General features: G+C 39.6%; 3 protein-coding genes across 9 annotated transcripts; 1 reads left to right on the forward strand and 2 right to left on the reverse strand.

The window, feature by feature from the left end:
- The first annotated feature begins 54 nt into the window (after positions 1 to 54).
- On the forward strand, positions 55 to 2,995 carry LOC103868210 (serine/arginine-rich-splicing factor SR34). 5 transcript variants are annotated; one of them, XR_004454973.1, is made up of 14 exons: positions 55 to 163; positions 263 to 352; positions 422 to 487; positions 558 to 632; positions 708 to 828; positions 904 to 950; positions 1,038 to 1,095; positions 1,218 to 1,267; positions 1,345 to 1,401; positions 1,490 to 1,683; positions 1,890 to 1,976; positions 2,060 to 2,224; positions 2,372 to 2,405; positions 2,545 to 2,639. XR_004454973.1 is itself a non-coding variant. In XM_033284085.1 (13 exons), the coding sequence occupies exons 2-13, from the start codon at positions 266 to 268 to the stop codon at positions 2,729 to 2,731; spliced, it is 888 nt and encodes a 295-aa protein (XP_033139976.1). In that variant the 5' UTR covers positions 61 to 163; positions 263 to 265; the 3' UTR covers positions 2,732 to 2,995. The 5 variants fall into 5 exon arrangements, 3 of the variants coding, with proteins under 3 accessions (XP_033139976.1, XP_033139978.1, XP_033139977.1); XR_004454974.1 differs by having other exon boundaries at positions 2,071 to 2,224; XM_033284085.1 differs by lacking the exons at positions 1,890 to 1,976; positions 2,060 to 2,224 and adding an exon at positions 2,728 to 2,995 and having other exon boundaries at positions 61 to 163.
- A 440-nt stretch (positions 2,996 to 3,435) lies between these two features.
- LOC103868209 (co-chaperone protein p23-1) lies at positions 3,436 to 5,387 on the reverse strand. Of its 2 annotated transcripts, XM_033284088.1 has the most exons (7): positions 5,207 to 5,387; positions 4,594 to 4,780; positions 4,358 to 4,514; positions 4,235 to 4,281; positions 4,090 to 4,146; positions 3,933 to 4,026; positions 3,436 to 3,739 (listed from the first exon to the last, which is right to left on the reverse strand). In XM_033284088.1, exons 1-7 carry the CDS (start codon positions 5,209 to 5,211, stop codon positions 3,666 to 3,668), a joined length of 621 nt encoding a protein of 206 aa, XP_033139979.1. In that variant the 5' UTR covers positions 5,212 to 5,387; the 3' UTR covers positions 3,436 to 3,665. The 2 variants fall into 2 exon arrangements, with proteins under 2 accessions (XP_033139979.1, XP_009144563.2); XM_009146315.3 differs by having other exon boundaries at positions 3,933 to 4,146.
- A 278-nt stretch (positions 5,388 to 5,665) lies between these two features.
- On the reverse strand, positions 5,666 to 10,251 carry LOC103868208 (DNA mismatch repair protein PMS1). 2 transcript variants are annotated; one of them, XM_009146313.3, is made up of 11 exons: positions 9,824 to 10,251; positions 9,434 to 9,757; positions 7,882 to 9,033; positions 7,534 to 7,799; positions 7,329 to 7,461; positions 7,106 to 7,174; positions 6,871 to 6,944; positions 6,653 to 6,718; positions 6,453 to 6,556; positions 6,196 to 6,377; positions 5,666 to 6,012 (listed from the first exon to the last, which is right to left on the reverse strand). In XM_009146313.3, the coding sequence occupies exons 1-11, from the start codon at positions 10,046 to 10,048 to the stop codon at positions 5,854 to 5,856; spliced, it is 2,754 nt and encodes a 917-aa protein (XP_009144561.1). In that variant the 5' UTR covers positions 10,049 to 10,251; the 3' UTR covers positions 5,666 to 5,853. The 2 variants fall into 2 exon arrangements, with proteins under 2 accessions (XP_009144561.1, XP_009144562.1); XM_009146314.3 differs by having other exon boundaries at positions 7,329 to 7,455; positions 9,824 to 10,250.
- Between the last annotated feature and the right edge of the window lie 9 nt (positions 10,252 to 10,260).

The following is a 10,260-nucleotide window of genomic DNA, read 5'->3' on the forward strand; positions in this document are numbered from 1 at the left end:
TTACCCCCGGTGTAAACTATGGTAAAAGATTAAAAAGGGTCACGTGCTGTACTCTGCTCCTATTAACAACATCGGGCGGGCTTGCCAATTCCAAACTAAGCCAAGTTCTCTACTTTCCACCGTAGTAGCATTTTCGCCCCAAACTCATCACATCTCAGGTAAAATCTTTACGCCTCTCTTCTTCTTCCATCAGATTAATCAAATATCGTTCGCTCTCTAGGCTTTTTTTCCTGTCTTGAGAACGCTTCTTCGTTTCAATTATAAGATGAGCAGCCGTTCGAGTAGAACTATATACGTGGGGAACCTTCCAGGCGATATACGCGAGAGAGAGGTTGAAGATTTGTTCAGTAAGGTAAAACCCACTTCCTCAATCATTTTCTTGAATTGTTGACATCTGATAAGAATTGTTCATCCTTATTAGTATGGACCTGTTGTTCAAATCGACCTGAAGATCCCACCAAGGCCTCCTGGCTATGCCTTCGTCGAGGTCAGCTCCCTCTCCTTGTTGATTTTTAGAGATAGGCTTCTCTTTGACAGGTAAAATGATTCATTTCTAGTTTGAGGATCCTCGGGATGCTGATGATGCTATTCATGGCCGTGATGGTTATGACTTTGACGGCCATTGTTTACGGGTTTGTTCTTCTACTTTTTAACTCTAAAAAGTTTGATTATTTCTTGAAGTGTTGTTATTTGATCCATGTTGCCAGGTGGAGCTAGCACATGGTGGGAGGCGTTCATCTAATGATGCTCGTAGTAGTGGCAGTCGTGGCGGAGGTCGTGATGGTGGAGACCGTGGGCGTGGACCATCTAGGAGATCTGAGTTCCGTGGTACGTCTGATATATGTTTAGCATTCTAAATTTTTTTTGGAGAAATCTCTAATTTGGTAGTTTCCAACTGTACAGTTCTTGTATCAGGTTTGCCTTCATCTGCTTCCTGGCAAGACCTCAAGGTTAACATTTTAACACCGGCTTCAGTGTGGACAACAACTTCCTTAAGTGTCGTTCGTTTCCATTATAATCAATTCTTGTTTCTGTAGGATCACATGCGTAAAGGAGGAGAAGTCTGTTTCTCTCAAGTCTATCGTGATGGTAGAGGTTGTTAGTCCTCATTTCTTACCCGATAATATATATATATATATATGTGTCTAAAGCTGTTTTAGCTGTTAAGTAGCCTGCTTTAAAAATATAAATATATATCTTGGACTGGTTATAAACAGGTACAACTGGAATTGTAGATTACACCAGCTACGAGGACATGAAGTATGCGGTGAGATGTTCTTCTTCTTCCCTATTCTTTAATATTCTTCCTTGACTGCTCATGAGTATATTCTTCTTTGTCTACAGATTAAAAAGCTCGATGACACTGAGTTTAGGAATGCTTTTTCTCGTGGATATGTCCGGGTATACATACTAATGCCAACTATGCTAACAGCATTCTTCTTCTTTTTTTTTTTTTTGTTGCACTTAACATTTCCTCATATCGTTGTAGGTTCGAGAATATGATTCAAGGAGGGATTCGAGAAGCCCCAGCCGTGGAAGATCTTATTCTAAGAGCCGCAGCCGTAGCCGCAGCAGAAGCAGGAGCAGGAGCCCAAAGGCTAAATCTTCGCGTAGATCGCCTGCAAAATCTACGTCAAGATCCCCTCGTTCCCGCTCAAAGTCAAGGTCACCACCTCCGCGAGGGTATGTTTCGTTTCTTATTTTTATGTTTAGGCTAAATATTCACTAGATAACATCTAAACATAGCATATTGGTTTAGTGCTTCCTTTGGTGTTTGTTTGTTGATATCTCATTAAAAGCAGTCATTAGTCATTGGGGATGATGATTGCTTCTAGTTAAGGGTATTAGCTATTTTCTTCTTAATTGCTGAGAATGGTTTTGTTTGCTAGATACGATCAACTTGAAATTTGGAAATAATATCTGGATCATGGATTTCTTGGTTGGTTGTACACAACTGTTTCTGTCTCTCTGATGAGGTATATGCTCTTTCTAAGATGAACAGTTTTGGAAATGAAACTTTCCTGTCTCCTTGTTTTCTGATGATATCCGTTGCTGCTAGATGGGTAACAGTGGGGAGTCATTGGATCGTATTGTTTATAGTGTTCATTACCTGCAAATTCGTCAAGCGTTCTGGATTCTCATGAAACTGATACTGTGCACAGGACTTTCATCCCTGCCCTCGGTTTTGACTTAGAAAAGCTTGTGTGTCTAGAAATCGTCTAAAGTTTGTTTTCTTTTTGCTTTCTTGTGTTATCATTTTACATCTCTGACATGGAATGAGGCATCAAGGCTCTTGATGAAACAGATATTTTATACACGGAAAACATATTTAGGATTTTAAAACTGGATTTTGTTTCTCGGAATTTTGCAGATCTCGTTCAAGGTCAAGATCTCCTCTGCCTTCTGTAAGTGATATTTAATATTAGATACACCCCCTACTCAGCTCTGTATTATAATATAATAACAACAAGCCATACTACCAATAGACTATTATGATATATCGCTAATTGCACTCGTCTTCATCATCGTTTTTGCGTGGAGCAGGTTCAGAAGGAAGCAAGTAAGAGCCCTAGCAAGCTGAGTCAAGCCAAGAGCCCTATGCGTAGCAGGAGCAAGAGCAGAAGCAGGAGTCCATCTCGGTAATGCTGCACACTACACTCACTGTCTTTCAACTTATTTGGAACACACTCTGTTTCCTTGTCTGAATCTTTCACCTACTTATTACAGGTAAACAAAAAGAGAAAAGTTATCTCATAATCAGGTAAAAGAAGCTTGGTTTTGTAGGAAGATTCTCCGAAGGATCATATCTATGCTATGTTGTTTCGTTTGGTTATAACTCGAGTACGAAAACAAGTTCTACTTCATGGGTACTCTCGAGATTTTAACTTTTGTTTTAATATTTTATTAATATATACATTGCAACAATATGTGTTCCAAGATTCTTGTCTAGAAGCATCTATATCGTCTAAAATATTTTGATGACATTTTGTATCTACCAATGTGTGAAAATATCTGGTTGTTCATGACATTTTGTATCTAGCTTGGAAAAATGATTTTACATTCAATCACATCTCTAGAGATCAAGTTCACTGTGTTGAGCAGATAGCTAAGAGGGCCAGAGTCAATAATCAATAAGCCATTGTAATCACCATATATTGCGTTGCGTATTAAACATCTAGTCTAAAATATATATTGACCGCAACCATATATGTGCAACATGCAATTAAATATTGGTTGATACATTGTAAAATTACCAGTCGTGGACATTTTAAACTGCCTAAATTGCGACTTACAACCAATCAATCGCACGACAATAGACACAAAAAAGCAAAATGAGAGTCAGACTTGCAATTATTTAACGTGCTGCGGATCTAACTGATGAATATTTCGGGCTGTTTTGTATACGTCCGCTTATGTTTTGATGGTCTCCGCAAGTGACATAGAAAAAAGCTTCATAGTAAACTCAATGTCAAAGGATTTGGCAATGCCAAAAATGAAGAGATACTTAAAAACTGTAACCAAATCCATAAAAGCAAAACAAGAGTAACAACATTTTAAAAGGAGGAAGTAAATCAGAGGGTTTGATCATAAACTTAAGAAGCTAATAGTAAACCTTTAGCTAACAAACTTGAAAGCAATCATCTCTGGAAGAAACAGTGTTCTCTTCACTTAACATCTACTGGTTTCGCTTCCTCCTTGACGGCTTCATCTTTCTTGTCTCCTGGTTTTGCGGTTTCTTCTGCAACAACACATTTCATTACAATTAATGACACAACAAAGAAGCATAAAACTCTGACAAAATGTTTTGAAAGACTATTTAACATCACATCTCAAATGCTATAACATGGTACTTGAAATAACAGTCATTCACTCTCAGTTCATTAAGAAGATGTTACCAAACAAAAACTAACAAGATCTTTGGAAACCCTTACCTTCATCATCACTGTCTTCAAACTCTTCCATTCCTCCCATACCTCCCATGCCGCCAAGTCCACCCATGCCACCAAGTCCTTCAAGTCCGGGCATTCCACCCATGCCACCAAGTCCTTCAAGTCCGGGCATTCCACCCATTCCACCCATACCGGGCATACCGCCCATTCCACCCATACCGGGCATACCGCCCATTCCACCCATTCCGGCCAAGCTCTGCAAGAAGCAAGAATCAACCATGAAGTCAATTCTCAAAGCTAGATATATATATAAGATAAAAGAACATCAAAAGCTAGAGACAAACCGAAAAATCCATTCCACCCATTCCTCCCATATCCATATCTCCAGCACCTAAACCAAAACACCTCCAGATGTTAATATAAAGTGCAAAGAGCGTACACATGGAATCATTAAGAAGAATGCTAACCAGCACTGCCTTCATCGTCCTCATCTACCCACTTGTCCCAATCAATCTTGACATAGTGTGGCGCCTTCCCTCCACGGATTAGCTTGTTCCACCTTTCCGGCTCTGCCTTCTCTATTATGCAGAATATGCTTCTCACTCCAATGTTGATTTTGCTTTCCTGAAACAAGAAGAAAAGGTTTTAGAGCCTTACATGCAACAAACGAAAGTATGCAATCAGGTTAGTGTACGAATCTCACATCCACGTTGACTTTATCGTGAAGCTCGAGTTTAAGCTCATAAGCGTGGTTTTCAGGACCAGCTTTTGCAGAGAAATCAAAGACTCCTTCTGGGAGGAGATTAACTTTAGTCTCCTTGGAATCAGCTAACACTACGGTGAGGAATATCTTGTCAGTGGTCTCTGCCCACTTCACTTCGGGATGACGACTGTAATAATACATTAAAAAAAACAATCAACCAAACATATATACACATCAAAGACACCAACACAGGTAAGTGACTGTCATTTGATTCTATACCCTAAACTGAAACTTCATTAAACCCTAAATTCAACAGATCTAAGATTCAGGCTTAAGCAAGAAGAGACTGAAGCCAAAAATATTCATATACAATTAATGTAAAAGAGAGCTTCCGGACCCAACACAATAAACCCTAAACCCTAATTTTTTTAAAAAAACCCTAATTTTATTCTCTATTTCTCCGTAGCTTTTAAATCCATCGATAATATAGAGAAACAAGACAAACCCATGAAGAAAAATGTAAACTTGAGGAAAAAAAACACAGCGGAGGATTCATCAGATAGAAGAGTGAGGCAGAGATCCAAGAGATGATAATAATCATTGAACTCTTTACCTCATGTTTAGTGGATGAAGCTTGTAGAAGAAGAAGAAGAACCCTAGAGAACGAGAGAAGAAGTGAAACGGTGACGCAAAGATTAGATTTTTGATCGGCAGAGGAGGAGGACTCTCTCTTAAGTACCCCACCTACATTGTGTTATAGTGCTGGAAGTTATTATCCTGTACGAGCTAGTCTACATAACATTACGTGCGTCCCTACGAATCAACGGTTAAATATTAAAAAGACTAAGGCTTTTCAAATATTTTAACGGTTAGGATGTACGGTTTCAATTTAGGGTTTAAGCAGGCTAAATTCTGAAGCACACCGACCTACTTTATCAAAATTTCCGGTTATCTTCAAATCAAACCGAAGATTATTCAAACTTATTTGAACTGATTTTACTTTCCGGACATCTTATAATAAATTAAATTTATTTGAATTGATTTGATTTGCAGAATCATCTTTCTTTTTTACGAGTGAATGGAGGAGTTTATGGTATTGTATAACTTGATTTTGAAAATTACAAAGTCATACATAGCTAGCTTAACTGTAGAAAGTAAATTGACCTCTTCTGACCCCCGACCAAGATATTAATATACTACAATAACATTTTACATTGACCAACTGTAGTTAATAATTGACTTGTTATGACTGGCCAAGACTCATGACAATGAAATGTCTGCACCATCATCATCATCATCATCATTGTTGTTGTTGTCAGGTAATGTGAGCAAACTTGTTAAATCGACAAGATGACGCATCGTTGGTCGTCCGTGCGGACAGTTCCAAGGAGATTCCAGATCTGCCAAGTGTTCTACTATCTGCACAAAAGACCAAAAAAAGCATTGGATTTTTATTATAAGATGTCCGGAAAGTAAAACCAGTTTCTGAAAACTATGAGTTTGAGACATCTAACATATGTAGAAGAATGGTGAAGGTCCACTTCTGTGTAGAGACTGATTCAATCATCAGGCTATTAAAGAAGAAGGGGGGGATTGGTTTACCTTCTGCATTTCGTTTTTTCTGAGTGGATCTCCGATCATCACAGACGATCTGCATGCTCTTGATGCTAGCATTGCACGGACTCTTGATGGACAAACCGAATCTGTTTTGCTGGTTCTGTAACTACTTATAACCGAACATTCTCCGTGGTTATCTCCAAGAGTTGATATTAGGTCTTTAAGATCTGCCCAATGCAATATAATATGTAAACAAGAAGAACATGTGATGCAACAACAGAAGTAAGACAAAAAGAAGGTACCTTCGACCCCGAAAGTGATTTTCTTGCTATAAGGAACCGCTCTCAGTCTGAAGTGTCGTCCTGGAGGAGCACTCGGATTCTCATCAAGAAGAAACCCGTTCTCCCTAGAAAGTAGTGTAGTTGGAGAATTATTAAATCTCTAAACCCATGTTGAAAATAAAAGAACATTTTGCAAGGTAAATAACGCTGTGATCTTTCACCTGATTACATCCATGTGCATTAATATTGTAACTTCTTCTTCTGCAGAGAGCTCCAAAGTCAAAGGCCTGGTTTTGGAGAAAAAAGTGAATAGATATGAGTCACAAGAATAGTAGGGGCAGAGATACAGCAACTGATTCAACTATCTCTCAGCAACATGTGAAGGTGAAAGCACTGAAATGGAATCAATCATCTAAACTGAGATCACAAAGCAACTCACTGGAGTAAGGGCTGCTGGTTCATGACAGTTGATCTTGCTAAGTGTTCGAAGTTGAATTTCTCATCGGCAGCATGCTGCCCATAAAAAAAAAACAATCAAAAGTCTTTTGTCCATCCAGGCACATAGGACCAAATTCTGAAACGAAAGCTTCCATTTTCCATAGCTCAACCAAAAAACAAAACAAACCAACCGAAGGAGGAAAAGGGACTGAAAGCATGCATATAAGAAGACTCACCTGATCCACAATGAACAGATCTCGATCCAATTTCGCAATGATAAAACCAAGATTGAATTGTCCGAGTACCTATCACACAGCGCAAACAGATAAATCTTTCTCCACAGAAGCTAGGATAGAGCAGAACGAGATAAATTAAAAACACAGAATTGTTTTGAAATATTGACTAGGCGAAAGCTCATCAACCATTTAATAATATATTTCCAACAAATAAGATAGAAACCTGCATTTTTCTGAAATCTTCTTTTCGGAAAAGCCTTTCCAGCTCGGAAGTAGCTGCAGCTAAAGCTCTTACTTTTCGCTCCTCATCATCTGGTTGAGATAACTCTAATGTTGCAGCGGCAAAGCACCTGTAACTTACCATTTAAAACCATCATAGTCCCCTGACTGCAGTCAGGCAAACAAAAGAAGAAGCAAATAAATCTTACTTTTTAGGCCGTGGCGTGTTCAAACTTTTAGATACGTAACCTGTGGACTGTAATCTTGACAGCCTTTCTAACCTCCTCTTCCTTAGGTTTTGGAAACTAAATTTTAATGTTGAAAACATTTTTGGACCGGCTGAATGAGCTGAGGAGCCCAGCACTGTGGCAACAGGTCGCAGTGGCTGACTGCAATGTGGATCGTTCTCCAAAATCCTTTCCGTATCTCCCTCGGTGCGTGTTGGTTCTTCAAAACATAATGGTTTCTCGTGCTCCTGTTGATGAAATAATGGTAAGAGTAGCATAAATAATCAGCAACATACTAAGACATATATTTTACTACAAAAGCGTACTTACTCTTTTGTGTCTTTCTACATTGTCAGTATGGGTTGTAGGAGATGTCAAATTTGCTATTTCAGAGTCCACCTCATTTGGCGTCACATCTTGCTTCGAGACGGCCATACCACCAACTTGATCACCTTCCATCGTACATCTTGCAGACAAAGCACGGACTTCAAATTTGCCTTTCTCCACACGACAACCAGGATGGGGGTTTCTTAGGACAGGTGTTTCAGAGAGGAGGGTGCATATGCTTTCATGTTTTCTTTTTCCCACAGTAACAAAAGTATTCAGAGTTGACTGTGCAAAGCTAGTGCGATTGTTTAAGTCTTTACTTCCATCCGTAACTTTCTCAATCACATTGACGCCAGGCAAACCTTTGCTATCTGTCTTGTTAAGGTGAGTTACAGATAGGGACTCATCATGGACTGATAAAGAACCTTTCCCTTGCTTAGTCCCACGTGTCTTAATATCAAATTTGAAAACCTTCAGTGTTGAACTATTATCCAGCTCAGCCTCCCTCGAGGAAGATATTTCCTTTTCAATAGCTTTCCCATCTCTGGTTTTAGAACTGACATCCATCACGATCCCTTTTGAAAGGAGATTTGATTTCTCCTGAAGAGATGAAACTCCAGCCTTATCTGGTCTCACGGAATTATCCTCGAGCCTATTAACTGTATAAGACGCATTACTAGAGGAATATATCTCGTTCAGACCTTCCTTCAGAGAAGCCATAACAGAAGTCTCGTCGGAAAAGAAGACCTTTCTTTTATCGGGCGTGACATTCAAATCACATGCCCCACCAGGTAAAACAAAATCAAGAATGGCAACTGGGTATTTCCGAGAACTTGTATCTTTGTAAAGCTCATTCACCAACTTGCTGACTTTCGGCATATCTACAGGTCGACCATTTATAAAGAAATACTGTCGATCTGCCAAGTTGCGTCCAGTACCTTGTCCAGGCTTGGAAAGAAACCCTTCGACTCTACAGTCATCTGATATACATATACTTACAGGCTGTAGACTTGTAAAGGTGCTCATGCCAAATACCGTAATGATATTATCTTTAAGTGAACCCTTCCCTTGTGTGCTCAGAACAACAGACTTAGGGGTTTTCTCAGTCGTGTTAGAGCAGACAAACCGCACTCCTTTCCCAATAAGTGCATATGCCTGCACAAAGCAAAATTATTGAAGAAGTCAATGGTCATCGCTGAAGAAGAGAGTCAGCAGAAGTAAATACGTAATCAGCAAAAGAAAAGCTGATTCTAATGTGTAATCAGCATTAGTTAGTTTTAAAATAAGCACGAGAGTTCAAAAACATTAAAACTACCTAACTAATAATCAGCAAAAGAAAAGCTGAATCTAGGATAAGAAACTGAGCTTCAAAAGGCTACATAGTAAAATCTACTTCACAGCATCCTGGAAACTTGTGTGGTTACAAGAATCATGCAATTAAAATTGAGTAATCATCCACATTAAAGAGAGAAGATAAACACAAATATCAACTATAACAGGTCTAATAAGCCAAACAACAAGTGGTTAACTCATATATCAAAGTAATGAAACTCACATTCAATAAAGAAACAAGCTTCCCATACTCTTTGCGTATATTGCGTTTAAACTCTTTGCTTCGAACAGGCAAATTAGAGAACAACTTCCTCACAGTGACAGTGGTACCAATTTGGCGCGCAGTCTTCTTCTCAGCAACCAACAAACCGGAATGATCAAAGGTCAAGAGCGTAGCAACTTGCTCCTTCTTTGTTCTCGTCTCCACCGTGAGATTCCCCAAGGCACATAGAGAGCTCAGAGCTTCTCCTCTGAAACCAAACGTAGTCAGACTCTGAAGATCTGTGAAATCCTCCAACTTCGAAGTATGGTGCTTAAGCGCGAGAACCTGAGGCACGAAGAATCAGGAAACTGAGTATACATAGGGTTTCAATTTCAGCAATTCGATTGTAACCTTGAAATTGGATGGGGAAATGCCGCAGCCGTTGTCGATGACTTGGAAGTAGTCTTCGCCGTAGTCACGGAGGTTGATTTCTATGCTGGTGGCTCGGGCGTCGAGACTGTTCTCCACAAGCTCCTTGATGGCGGAGGAGAGGTCCAAGATGACTTGCCCGGAGCAGATTCGGTGAACGACGGCTCTGTTGATGGGTCTTATCAACGGAGACGAATCTCCTTGCATTTTTAAAACCCTAGATTACAATCGATTAAACCCTCTTCAAAACCAACACACCCTAAGCTGAGAGAGAGAGTGAAAGCCCTAGGTCTGTATTTTGCCGCCAAAATCGAAGCGTTTGGCAAATTAAGTGTCTTAGCGTTTGGGATTTGCGGCGTGGACGCGATTTGCGTTTTTAATTTTGTTTAGTTTGTCAGCCTCAGCCCATTCTTACACAA

Source organism: Brassica rapa, chromosome A02, assembly GCF_000309985.2.
Source record: "Brassica rapa cultivar Chiifu-401-42 chromosome A02, CAAS_Brap_v3.01, whole genome shotgun sequence".
Classification (NCBI taxonomy): domain Eukaryota; kingdom Viridiplantae; phylum Streptophyta; class Magnoliopsida; order Brassicales; family Brassicaceae; genus Brassica; species Brassica rapa.